At 40.8% G+C, this 14,030-nt stretch overlaps 1 protein-coding gene across 1 annotated transcript in view; it reads right to left on the reverse strand.

Annotated features, from left to right (window-relative positions):
• dnah9 (dynein, axonemal, heavy chain 9) overlaps positions 1–14,030 on the reverse strand; it is a 202,293-nt gene that overhangs the window by 163,055 nt on the left and 25,208 nt on the right. The window contains 10 exon segments of the mRNA XM_078163039.1: positions 1,693–1,848; positions 3,701–3,860; positions 4,005–4,148; positions 5,625–5,791; positions 6,033–6,255; positions 7,835–7,996; positions 8,177–8,439; positions 8,536–8,732; positions 10,922–11,057; positions 11,201–11,442. Of these exon segments, the coding sequence (XP_078019165.1) occupies positions 1,693–1,848; positions 3,701–3,860; positions 4,005–4,148; positions 5,625–5,791; positions 6,033–6,255; positions 7,835–7,996; positions 8,177–8,439; positions 8,536–8,732; positions 10,922–11,057; positions 11,201–11,442 (1,850 nt within the window).

A 14,030-nucleotide genomic window follows, 5' to 3' on the forward strand; every position in this document is an offset into this window, starting at 1 on the left:
TGCAGTCTAACTCACTGTGAAAGATTTGTGACCAGATTTTTCAGTTTAGAAAAATGTAATGCAGTAACGATTAGGGCTGACCGCTAATAGTTGACCAAATGTTAGTCAACCAGAAAGGTCATTAGTCAGCAAGATTTCATTTGTTGCTTAGTCGCAGAAAGAAAAAAAAAGTGAAACTCTATTAGGAGCTGTACCTTGTTAAAATAAATCAAAACCTCTATGACTGGTCCATGTTGGAATATGGACACCGGAAGTGGCCACACTCAGCAGTCAGACAGGAGTCATGTTAATTCACTGGGCTGGTACCTGCAGTTATTACACAAGCTAGTCAATAACATCTCGGGCGGGAAATCCAAAGTGTGGGATCATTTTGAGAAGGTGAAGGATGAACGGTGATGTGTAAACTCTGCAGGCAAATATTTACCTATCATTCGTCCACTACAAACATGACGTATCATTTGAAACATGTAAGTAGCTACATGATCATTAGCCACTTAGCACAATCATTACTGCTTTGCCGACGGAGTAACTAACAGGTGGCTCGCTCAGGGTGCGACATGCACTTGTAGATAAAATATAGGCCTATTTTAATTAAGGTTCCTTAGTACGGTTCTGTATTTCTTTGTAATTCAGCACAGTGTTAAAGTTGACTGGGAAAATTCCTCATCGGGGGCAGCCCTGGTAACAATACACACCTTTCATGACGTACATCTGCCAATGCGCATTTAACCCACATTGAACCATTCATATGAGTCAGCTAGAGAATTCAGTCTGCAGTGTAGTTCATACAGTACATCCCGCTCCCTTTTGGATGCACTAAAGAAAAGGTCTAAGGGGCTGTGCACATGCCACGTCTTTAACCGCCTGGAAAACACGAGGACGGGGGCTGGGTGCTACTTTTGTGGCTTTTTTGAGCCAGCTTTCAAAAGCGCAGCAGCAATTCGCATCTGAGGTTGCTAAGCAACCTTAACAAGCACCATATTATAGCCTATTTACCTGAAATCCTGAGTGCAGAGCTGACTGTCTCCCAGGTGCTGTTAATAAGTGTTTGGGCATACCATCCATGGGACAGATGAAAAGCTCTGAGTAGCCCTAAATCATCAACTTTTCCATATTTATCACAGATTGATTTTTACAGAAGAAGGGAAAGATATCTGTTGGCTGTGATCGGTTGTTCCCCATCACTTGACATGTGGTGCGCTCTGCTGCGTTCAAAAAGTTGAACGCAGTTTATCTCAGAGTGCAGCCGTCGCACCCTGAAAAATAGGTGCTGGGAATGTGTGCACGCTGCAACAGCATTGCTCTGGCGTTTGAGCGCGCCTGGTGCATGTCTACATTGAAAACAATGAATTTAAGGGCACAAAAAATGCGGTATGTGTACGGCCCCTAAAAGTGCAGTTACTGAGTTTAGTGTTGAAGTTGTTAGAGTTTGCGTTGTTCTAAATTTTGACATTCTTACTGCAGATGTACAGTATACTGGTTCAAAATATTGAAATACAGAGCTGGAGCAGAAATTATGAAAATAATTGGAGAAAACTGCCCTGTGTGTATCCAAGGCCTTAAATGATCAGCACATTGTTAACACCGCTGCTCATTTTAGATAAAAAAAAAAACAGAAATTGTAGCAAGTATACAGCTCATTAGTATAGAACTATATCCACAGTATGTCCATCTTTAGAATTAACTGGAAACCTGGTCCATGGTGAAGCAGACTCCAGTAGCAGCCATCAGCTGATGCCAGTGTCGGGCTCGTATGGCCGGGTTCTGGAGCTCTGCCACAGCCCGGAGGGAGATGAGGAGGTTCTTTACCCTACTGTCCAAACCTGTGAAGGCCTCCCACGCTCGAACCTAATCAAACACAAAGGCCAGGAATCACTACAAGGGCTTTTGACAGAGACTAGGGAGCTTGAAGCTGCATTTCAGGATTTATTTATTCTGCTGAAGTTGACATTAATGCATTTACACACATTTGGTCATTTCCTGTCTTGCTTAAGGGACTATGACTTCCAGCTGCAGTGGAGAGTAAAGACGATGGAAAATCATGGCTCTCCTTTCCCTTACAAACTCTTTGCTTTTGAGCAAGGCACTTGACTCCCAACTGAGTGTCAGCTAAGCCCTGACCTGCTTGTTTACTGTTGCTACACCTGACAAGCTTTATTCTTGCGCGGCACAAATGCCAATTACAATGATAATGGATAGATTTACTACTCAAATATTAATAATCATTTTGAATCAAGGGGTCCTTGATTTCAGACAGATATTTACAAAGCTTCTAATTTCTAGCTAGTAGGCTTGGGCAGTATCCATTTTTTCATACCTACATACCTTCCTGAAATTTTACCGGGGTGTACGATATATGACTGTATTGTGCGGCCCTGGTTTAACCATTAATTCATAGAGTTAGATGTAAAAAATATTCTGTTATTCCATGAGCTCACTCTCTCTATGCTATTGCAGCTGTTACGTTCGGTAACGTTATTTCTACCCCCCAAAAATTGCTGTTCAAGTGTCTGTCAGCTCAGCTCCCCGTCCCACCAGTAGAGACTGGAGACTAATCTCTGGTGGCGCATGATGTGTGCTACATGCAATGAGTTTAATAGAGAAAGGGGCATCTGTATTTTTGACATTTTACATGTGATACTGCCCAAGCCTAATAGCCAGCAAACATCAACACTGTTGGCTAAAGTAACAACTGTTGCTGACAGAGTATCAATTGTAGCTATCTAACTATTTAAGCTAATGTTAGCACCAGCTGTCTCCAGCTGAAAGAATAATGCTTTCAGCTCTTGTTTGAAAATCTTTAAAGGGGTCTTAAATGTGCACTTGATAGCCTCATACAAGACGCCATGCTAAAAGACCAATGCCAAGTCCACACTGGACAAGGAAGCGCCTCAATGTGTCAGCTGTCGTGTGTGCAGTCGCCTGGCACTGGTCAGCAAGTGATTCTGCTCCTCTGCTCTTTTTTAATTACATGTAGGGCTCTCTCTCTCTGTCTGCGTGTGTGTGTGTGTGTCTGCTCATCTCTTTTGCTCTCTTTTTGACACTGACAAATATGTGGAATAAGTAAGCATGGGATGCATATTTTATCATTTATCATAATCAGATCTGTGTCAGTGCAAGTTTTCTCTGTGTTCTCCAGCTTCCTCCCACTGTCCAAAAACATGCAGGTCAGGTTAACCAATGATAATCAGATCATGTATATCATATATAACAACCCATGTACCGTTAATAAGAGATTATTAGTGTGTTTTCTTGCCAAACCACTCGCTGTGTGCAGAAAAAAATAAATATAAAGTAGGTCCCCAATCACTTTTTCTCCACTTTTTGGATTCTTCCTTCAAGGCATGCCAGAAAAACAAGGTTTTCTTTATGAATTTAATGTAACGCAGGGTGAGCAACTGATATACAAATGGTTATTTGGGGGTGAAGTATTTCTTTAACTCTGTGTCGCTTAAGATAGCCCGCTGCACAGCGCTTAAATGTGCAGGAATCTAAAGCTTGGCAGGCCTGCCATGCCTTTTAACCAACGCTAAGGCTATGATCTTCAGGGGAGTTTTGGGCCAACTGCAGTTGGAAGTTACTTATTCATCTCACTTATATACTGACAGTATTCATTGTCAGTATTTATTTTTGCTACCTACCTTTTTAAGCTACCTTAAATATCCTTATCTATCCTACCTTCCCTGCTCTCTTCGCTCACCTCTTTATCCAGACCCCTTATATCTTTAGAGAAGCGTTTGCACTCTAGCTCCATGTCCTCAACATGGATCTCTCTCCAGGGAGTCATCCTCCATGCGGCCATGCTGGATTCCACCACGGTGATCATGTCCCACAGTTCCTTCAGCAGGCCCACTTCACGCCTTGGGGATGAAGGAGAGTGGACAGAGTGAATTCTCTTCAGGTACTGACGGTGAATGTAAAAGAGCATCTCTGCTACAACGGCTCATTAGTTTCAAATTTGGCATGGGCTTGTGGTATTTTCTTCTTCCAGCCTTGGGCTTTACCTGCATTGTCTGAGCTGTTTGTACTCAGAGACAGTGACCTCGAATAGGCTGGCAGAATCCACCAGAGAGGCCATCACTGCCTCCCGCTCCTGGATCTGCCGGTGGAATGCATCCAACATCTGGTAGGGGCTCTCGCTGTCAAACCTGGACGGATGCATGAGTGCACACAGGCACCCATCAAAACACACACACACACACTTGCACATTCCCAGTATAAATCAAGCTGTGCTTAGGTAATGAAGGGCTGCACTTTGCCAAGCCTGTACTGGCTGCAGCATAGCCAGGCCAGAGACTCCAGCGTTAACTGCACACTGTGACAATTAACAATGGCTGCCATGGCATTAATGGGAAAATAATCACCAGGTTATTAAGAGACCAATTACACACATAACTAATCTGACAATTAGACATTATGACGAAGCATCTCTACCTATGAATTAATTATCATTATGTTAAGATTCAATTAGCCTTGTCGGATGTGACAGCCTCGAGATAACACTTTACTCTATTATCAGGTGAGAAGGCAGAGAGGTGACATTCTTATCTTTTCAAAGGTGCTCGCTGAACTTGAGTCGCCAAGAAAACTATACGCTAGCACTATACATGCCTTCACTGACTCTGGAACCCTCAAATCAAATGGTTACACTTTATCGTCCCCCCCTACTATTGATCATTTACAATAAAATTTACAAATAAGCTACTAATAAATTGCTTTGAACACATAATGTAGCTGTACGCAGGCATAAGATCACTGAAAGTATTCAATAATGTAATTCCTCCTATGAAGCATTCATAACTGGTGTAAAACAGGTAATGATGATTGACAATATGACTTTACAGTTGTAATGATACTAATATGTTAATATGAAGCATGAGGTGTTTCTTTATATGTATTTATCGATTCTTCTGTCCACTCCATGACAGCAAAAATAAACTGATGAAGGCTTTAAGTTGCAGCTGAACAAATGTGTCTGAATACGGAAACATTCTCAAAGAATGTGTCTGCCAAACTGTCACTGACAACAGACTTATTTATTTATTTATTTATTTATTTATTCACTGCAATGTTCATTTTGCAGTATGTTATCTGCTTTTAGCCACTTAGGCATGATTCCTGTTTTCCCAGTTTTTTTATAGGCAACCAAGGGGGAACTACGCCCATTTTCAAAATTCATAAATTTTATGGGTTGCAATGGTACACCAGTTTCAAAATATACCAGCTTCAAAGTATACCGTGATATTAAAATTGAAGTTTATCGTACCATGTACATTTGCTTATCTACAATACTGAAAAAAAACCCAACTGGACAGAAAATCTCAACTTTCTTTCAGTTATTCTAAAAGGGAAGCTTTATTTACACATACTTCCATTAAAAAAAGGTTTAACGTTTTAAATATAGTAATAAAATGTTTGTTTAACCAAAAATAACTTTTCCATTTTAATTATTCAAGAGTCGTTGTGACAGATAATAATAATAATAATAATAATAATAATAATGATGCTGTAATACTGTGATAACGTTAAACTGTGATTTTTTCTGAGATGGTTATCTTACTATGAAAATGCCATACCAGTGTTAACAAACTCTCAGAGGCATAAAAAGACAATGTCAACTATACCTGAAGGGCCCAACGTTGCGAAAGTGCTCCCTAAAGGTGTGTTGCTCCACATCAAATGAAGCACACTTTCGACGCAGGCTGGCCACCTCGATGGCCTGCAGAGGCGCCACATGCTGTTTGACTAACACAGCCTGCTTTTTCACATTGTTCCACTGTTCTGGCAAGTCCTGCAGATAGACAGATAGATAAACAGATATGGAGAGAGGGAGATAAAGAAAAGAGAATAAAAGCAAGGAGGGCAGGAGTGACGGATGATGAATTGCCAGGAGGACGAGCACACAACAGTGATAGGTGATTGGAAGACACAAAGAAAAAGTAAGAGAAATGGCTCTGTCTCAGCTGAAAGCAACAGAAGAAAAAATATGTGCTGGTAAAAGTAATGTGAAGTGACTGAACATCAGTCCTCACCTCCAACTGTTTGTAGACCACGTCAGGCAGCTCTTGTTCATAGACCTTTAGCAGAGCAATGGTTTGCTGCAGGGGCTCAAACATGGCATCTGTGCCATTTTGTCTTTCCTTAACAGCCAGGAGGTGACCCAGGACCCCCACCAGGCCACCGTAGTCACCCTCCTCCACATGCTGGCTCAGGCCAGCCTCTGCAACACTGATAAACTTCTCCAGATCTGACAAACTGAGGGAAGATGACCATGATCGTTGAAGGGACACTCATTAAAGGGCATTTAATGTGTAAAATTGGCACAATTAATGCAATTATTTGACATATATTGCTACTGTGATATGAGCTGTGATTTTAGTGGGGATGCTAATTTTAGCATTTCATTTTCACTAATAAATATAAAAATGATGATGCTGTAGGGCTGCCCCTGACCAGGAATTTTCCCAGTCGACCAATAGTCATCTTTAGGGCCATTAGTCGACTAGTCACCCGCGTATTTACAATATTTATTTAGTTATTAAATTATATATTCTGGGCGGGGCAACACAATGGTTTGAGTTAAAGGTCTGAGAAAAAATAGTATAAGTAACATTTTTAACACTGTGCTACATTACAGAGAAATAGAAAACCGTACCAATAAACCTTCATTAATATAGCCTGTTAATGACGCTGTAGGCAAAGCAGTAATGATTGTGCTAAGTGGCTAATGGGCATGTAGCTACTTACATATATCAGATGATACGTCATGTTTGTAGCGGACGAATGATAGGCAAATGTATTCACATATCACCTTGGGTTCATCCTTCACCTTCTCAAAATGATCCAACACTTTGGATTTCCTGCCCGACATGTTATTAAATAGCCTGTGTAATAACTGCAGGTACCAGCCCTCTAAATTAGGGGCCGTACACATGCCGCGTCTTCAGCCACCTGGACACATGAGGTCAGGCTCTGGGCGCTACTCTTGCCTTTTTTGTGGCCAGCTTTCAAGAGCACAGCTGCAGGTTGCATCTGAGGTTGCTAAACAACCTTAACAAGCATCATATAGTCTATTTACCTGAAATCCTGAGTGCAGAGCTGATCTTCTTCAAGGCACTGTTTATAAGTGGGTAGGCCTGTTGTCCAGGGGACAGATATAAAGCTCTGAGTGGCCCTGCACTAAAATGATCACCTTTTCTGCATTTATCACAGACTGAATATTTACGGAAGCACTTCCTGTGTCTGTCCTTTCAAATTAAATTCCCACATGGTCCAGTCATATAGGTTTTGATTTATTTCGACAAGCCACAGCTCCTAATAGAATTTTACATCTGTTGTTGATGTTTTTTTTTCCTGCAACTAAGCGACCAATGAAATCTTGCCGACTAATGACTCTCCGATTGACTAACTTTTGGTCGACTGTTAAGGAGCAGCCCAATGACGCTGTGATTTTTAATGGGGTCTCTACTTAACGAGCATGTTCCTTTATGTCTGGAATATGATTTATAGGCCAGGGCATCTCTGTAGAACCACAATGCCTCATTAATTGTAGTATGCTGTGACACATTTTATCTTTATCAAAAAATTGCCACTCCTGCAATTTGGGTTTTGCACTTGGCCATACTGCAATTCTGATAGTATTTCGATTAATTTGCAGCCCTAATTATGATCAGTTATGCATCATGGCAAATATTCAACTTGTGAAACCAGATTTATAATGTCCTCTGTGACAGCAATGTTCATCTAAAGTTTGCTAACATTGGCAGCATTTAGTTACCGGTCATACCAGACCAAATAAGGCTGAAGCAACGAAACCCCTAATTGAGTACTTCACCTGTTGGTAACATGGTCGATGAGGTGCTGTTTGAACATAAAGCTCCACTTCTTGATGACGTTGAGCAAGGCACTCTTCATGCTACGGCCATCCACCCTCATCCAGCCGTGAAACACATGCACCGGCTCCAGACCCTGCACCTCTTCATAAATCTTCTCATACCTACAGTATGACAAACAAACAGATTTCAGTCAGGTAAGTGGGAGCTCAGCCTAACCTTTATGCTTTTTTAAACTTTTCTTTAACCTACACTTAGGCCCTGTCTATACATATGAAAATGACCAAAAAATGACCACAGATACACAAACAGAAGCTCACACACTCTACTTGACTAATACCCACCTGTCCACCTGTTCTCTAAATTTATCCAATGTGGGTGGGCTCCCTGAAACGCCATCATCAGCATCAACCTCCGTCTCCTGGCTGGTGAGAATGTGGCCGTACTGAAGGAACTGACGCATGAACTCCTTCCTGTCATCCACATACAGGTAACTATAACGCTCCAGAGAGTTGCGAAACTCGCAGCATGTTGCCATGATGCCCTGCACGCGTTCCATGAGGAGATGACGCATGTCAGCCAGATCAGCCATGTCCTCCATGTCAGCCTGAGGGGAAATTTTGATAGTTTGATAATGACAGTGATCTGCAAATGAAAGTAATTAGAAGTTATGGATGTTGAGGCTGCATCAAAGCATCAGTACCTGGTAGTGTGGGAAGGGGCTATGTTGGGCCAGACGTGGCACCAGTGAGGAGGTTCTGAACACATCATTGATGAGGCTCTCCACCAGCTCAAAGAAGCTGTCTCCTGCCCCAAACTCCAGAGATGGAGTGAACACCATGTCAGGGACCTTCAGATCTAGCTGAGCCTCAAACAGAGGGGCCACCACAGCTCTCTGGTCTGGACCCAAAGGAAGCAAACAGTAGAAACTTCAGTGGAAACACTAGTAGTGTAAAACATAATTTGATGTTTGATTTGTCATAATTGAAAATGTCTGTGTTTAGGCGTTTACACACCAGGGGCGGGACAAATATATGACACAAAAATGCAAAGTATTTGCATGCCAATATTCTGCATCAAAACTATTCATAAACAGCAGTGGTATAGATTTGCAACAACACTTAGTCAATATAATGTTTTGATGTAAATAAATTCGCCAGCAGAGATGCAAATTTACAACGACTTCAGGGACCCTGCTGACCCAGAGTACCTTCTGGCAGTCTGTCTGAGGTAATTTTTCTTTATAGCCTGAGCTACTAGAAGCTGTTTTTTTGAGTTTCCTTTTAGCAAAATCTTCTGGGTGAATTTGAGTTCCCTCTGTTAAACAGTAACGCAGTTTATATGTCTAAGGCTTCTACTGTGAAAGGTAAGAATGGAAGGAGTGGATCTAGTGTGCGCTACCTTTGTCAAGGTTGAAAGGTGTAATAAAGATTGGCGTCTTGGTTCAGACTATGGAGCCTGCATGTTGTTGTTTAATAATCCTAATAAGTATAGGTGCAATGTGATTGGTAAATGCCTTATACATGGTGCCAAAGCTCAGAAAAAATGACCTTGTTTCAAAATAAAAATTCTGTTTCTTTTGTTGCTGCTTAACATTTGCATTTTGTGTAAAGATACTCATGACAAAAACAACAGTTTAAAAAATTTACCAAATTAATTGCACAAAATAAAATTCCCCCAATGTGTAACAGCCTTTACTCTGAAAAGATAAAAGTTAAGACTTATTTTTCAGTGGATTCAAAAATTTCACCAAATATGCTCTCCAGACTGAAAACCAGTCATATGCCGAGGAAGACTGCAATATGACCAAAAGCTCAAGAACAAGGGAATAAGTAGACCTTTACTTCAAAGTGTTTTGGGTGAAGGTTATATTGATCATTTAGTTGAGTCTTTATAAGAACATAAATCATTTCTCTGTTGGTTATCTTTATTTCAAGGATCTGTGCTTGACACAAAAACAACTGTTACACTGAGTTTTGGGTCCTTGCTAATAATCTACCAGTGCATTTCTTAAATGGGGGTATGCTTACCCCCTAGGGCTACTTTGGAGTATTGCTGGGAGGATGTGACATCTTAAAAAAAATGTTAATTTGAAAATATCAGCCATGCATAATTTCTAAAATATTAAAATTGTAAGTACAACATTCAATGTATCAAAAAGATGCAGTTCAATGCAACTACAATTCTGTCTTAGTGTTAATGGATAATGACAAAAATTGTTCGCCATAAATTTAGTAATGGATTCTAAACATTTGAAGAGTAGCATTTAAGTGATTTTCAATTAAACGTTGTTGTTCAGTAAATCAGACACTGATGACACTTTTTTCCGATCAAAAATGTTTTGTGATAGTCAGGGAGTACTTGGCTGAAAAAAATATTTCAAAGCTGGTGCATTATTAAAAAATGTGAGCCACTGATCTAGCAGAGATAATATAATACTGCAGCAGCCAGCACATGGAGTGAAGTGATTCTCCATCGGGTCAACATCATTTTACAGAGGACAGCCCTGTGTTTTTCAAGCAAAACAAAACTCCATAAAAAGAAAAGTGGTGACGGTTATTTCCTTAGTCTCGAGAGAGTGGTGGTACTGTTATCATTGTCTGTTCACTCAGTTCAGAACTTTCCTTATCAGAAATGACTTTTTGAACCGGTATGAGGAGAGGAAGAAGAAGTGGATGAAGTAGAAGTAAAAGAACACTAAGAAAGAGAAGAAGAACTGGACACAGTAGCAGTCTGGCAACAATCCGCCAAATCTTGAACCACATCCCAGTCCATCTAAACCAGCTGACAAAACTCATGCCAGCAACCAAGTCCAGATCTATTTTATGTCCACAGCCAATACAGGCGGACACCCAATTGACATCAAAACCCCTGAGGATGCCTTGCTAGGAAGCTGTCCAAGTGCTGGCTGACAATGATGTTTTTGGTTCACTGTGGAATCGTGTTTGGATATTACATTTTAGGTTGGCAGCATGAGTCTGGCTTTGAGACAACAGTAGTAACATCATTAACATCACTACAACATACTACAAACATTGAGCGTTTATTTTTGCAATTTTTCTATTGTCGGTAGTTCATGAATGTCCTACCAGTGTTATCCAAGAAGAACTTGAGAGAGCACTCGATGCTGTTGAAGAATCCATCTATGATCATGTCGTCGATGTAGTCAACGTAGGCCTTCCACTCCTCAGAGGCCTGCTCAGCTCTGAACAGCTGCAGATTGCTCTATGACATGACAAAGCCAGAGACTTACACCAAATAATCATCTCCACCACATTTGACAATTCCAAAGCCAATCCCCTGACTTCGTAATAAGCTCGTAGAATGATGAAATGTCACATGACACAAGGAAACCTTTTTTTAATCACCTTTAGCAGGAAGTGAATCTTTTCTCCAGAAGACCGTATCAGACTGTAAAACTTGTCCAGCCTCTCGGCCCTGTCCTCCAGACTGAGCAGTGCATCTTTTTTGCCCTCCTTCCTGTCAAACATGGGGCTGGCCCAGGACCTCACGCAGCTCTGGATCTCCTCCACATTGTCCTTGGTCCTCTGGAGTCGGCTCTCCAGGTCACAGACGGAGTCTCGCACTTCCTGGATATACTGCCAAATATCTAGAGGGTAATGGATGATAGAGATGGTGGTTGAGAGGGCAAAGGAACTGAAAAGTTAGGTTATGTGACTAAAACACTGGACTACTGAAGGAATTTAGATACAGTACGTTTGAAAAGTGGCTAGCTCTGCATTTAAAAAAACTAACCTGTCTCACAGGTTTTTCCTTCCTGGAATATTTGCTCTGTTGTGGCAGGTGGACTTGGACAGGATTTAAAACCTTCACATTCTGAACCAATACAAACTCAAATTAAACTGAACAAATACTAAATTACCATTTTTTTTTAAAATTGCTCATTGTAGCTCTTACCTTAAAATTAAACTTCTGGCAAAAGCTTATTTATTATGACTCAAAGTGTACAGCCACCACTAGTTGCTTGTGATGGCCCTTTTTCAGCAATCTAAGACGTTTGGCATATCATATTTATCACATTCACCATCTTAGTTTAGCATGTTAGCATGCTAACATTTGCTAATTAGGTCAAGACACAAGTACAGTTTATGTCGATGGGGATTCGTTTTGAAGGTATATGGTCATAAAATAAAGCAATGATTGGTTCTGATTGGTTGGTCAATACGCTCTTGTCCCACCAAATTCTCATCGTACAGACAATCATTGATGTTGCATCTGGTTGCCATAATATGTAATATCCGCAGAAGTAAAAATGTTGGCCCAAGGTAGAGAACTTGATCTGCCTGAGGGGAAGGCTGAAGCATGTAGGGAGACAAAGCAGACCTGCCGGTCTTTGTGGGCCCAATATTCATTTCTCCTCCATAATACTTTCCTCTGTTGTTGTTGGCACCGCTAAGCAAAGTCTACCTAGAGGACTCCCTGCCAGAAAAGTATTTCTTAGTTAAGGTTAAGAAAAAAAATCTGGTTTGGCTTAAATGAACAGAATTCAGAAGGGGCCTCCTGGCAGAAAGCCTTCTAGACAAAGTGTGCTTAACAAGCACATGGGAGAAGGACATGATGTGATGGTTGGTCTTTGTGGTTTTTGTCCTACCCCTCCTCCACAATGATTGAACTGCTGGGTAAAAAGTGACAGTGATGAGCACAGTTTTTACCCAAAGTGGATCATTTTCAGCTCTCAGCAACCAGAATGGCAAACATGCAGCAGAATATACATTCAGCACATCATCACCCTGGAGTTTTTTAGCGTAGTGTAAATATGCAGAGAATAAGCATCTCGACCAATCGACTGGCTGAAGAGTAGGTGGAATTTCAGTCAACCAAGATTTTCTTTGGTTGACTGCAACCCCAGTATTGTTGAAGTGGTGATTATGCTCTGACAATGTCCCTAGATGGAAAGTCAGAGGATCACTAAGTCATTGTAGTTTATTCTGAGGGGATCATAGACACCTCCACCATCTGGGCACCATGAATGTGACCAAATTTTGTGGCAATGCATCCGATATTTGCAACAATGTTTCAGCCTTGACCAAAGTGATGGATGGCCAGACAGACTCACATTTCCTAATGAGGAATCACACCACTAGTGTGGCTAAAAAAAAAAATAGATTATCCAGTCGATTGGTTCGGCCATTCTTCGGGGTGATATTTCAACTGATATTACTTCACCACTAATATATCAGTACTGCCAATGTTAGTGTTATTAGCTATTGTCTGCCAATGAGTAACAAGAAACTGCACTACAGAAATGTCAACGGTATGTTTGAGGTGATTCAGAAACATGTCAGTATGACATTATTTGTGTAAGGGAGTACTGACACATTTATTTTTTGAGTGTAAATGTCCTCATCAAAAATGTTTTTTTGCTGTGTTTATTTAATGAAGTTAATATGGGGCGACAGTCAGCAGTTTCCAATTATATGACAGCAAACAGCATAAAATCCCAACATCAGGTGTTTAGTGCAGTGTGAGCAGTGAACCTATCAACAATTTATCAACAATAAAACGCAGCATTGAGCATCAGTGTGACAGGCTTTAAAAGGAAAATTGGTGTCTGAAATTACTAAAAGAGGGGAAAAGTAATGTATCTGATGCAATGGTAATATACATGTGAATCTGTTATAAGCTCTAAAATGGAAGGGATGATGCATTTCCCTATGAAAGTACATTTTCCACTAAATAATCCAGTGTTTGTCAGGGCTAGAAAATATAGAGAAAACAGCTGACCTATGCACTTTCAACAAATAAATCTGAAGCAGACACGCTTTCTAAAAATGTACAGAATGCATGCGCACACACACACACACACACACACACACACACACACACACACACACACACACACAGAGATACAAACAGCACAACATAGAGCAGATAACTGTGAAACCGCTGTATGCTCCGCAGAGGGACTGTGAGTTTGCCCCTGCAGACAGACAAGTGCATCATAAACACTCTTCTCATTTCTGCTACATTCTTCTGGGAATCCCGAGTCGAAGAAACTAACAACATGCCTGCCAGCAGTGCGTCAATCAAAGCTTATCAATGATTGAAAAGCTCTCCTACTCTTATTTTATATGTTTTTCCAAATGCAAAGCCTCTCTGTTCATGTTACATCTTAGATCAGCAAATGAAAAATGAATAAGGGAGGAATATTTCTATAATCACCTATACATTTTCATA

This window comes from Epinephelus lanceolatus, chromosome 21, assembly GCF_041903045.1.
Source record: "Epinephelus lanceolatus isolate andai-2023 chromosome 21, ASM4190304v1, whole genome shotgun sequence".
Classification (NCBI taxonomy): Eukaryota; Metazoa; Chordata; class Actinopteri; order Perciformes; family Serranidae; genus Epinephelus; species Epinephelus lanceolatus.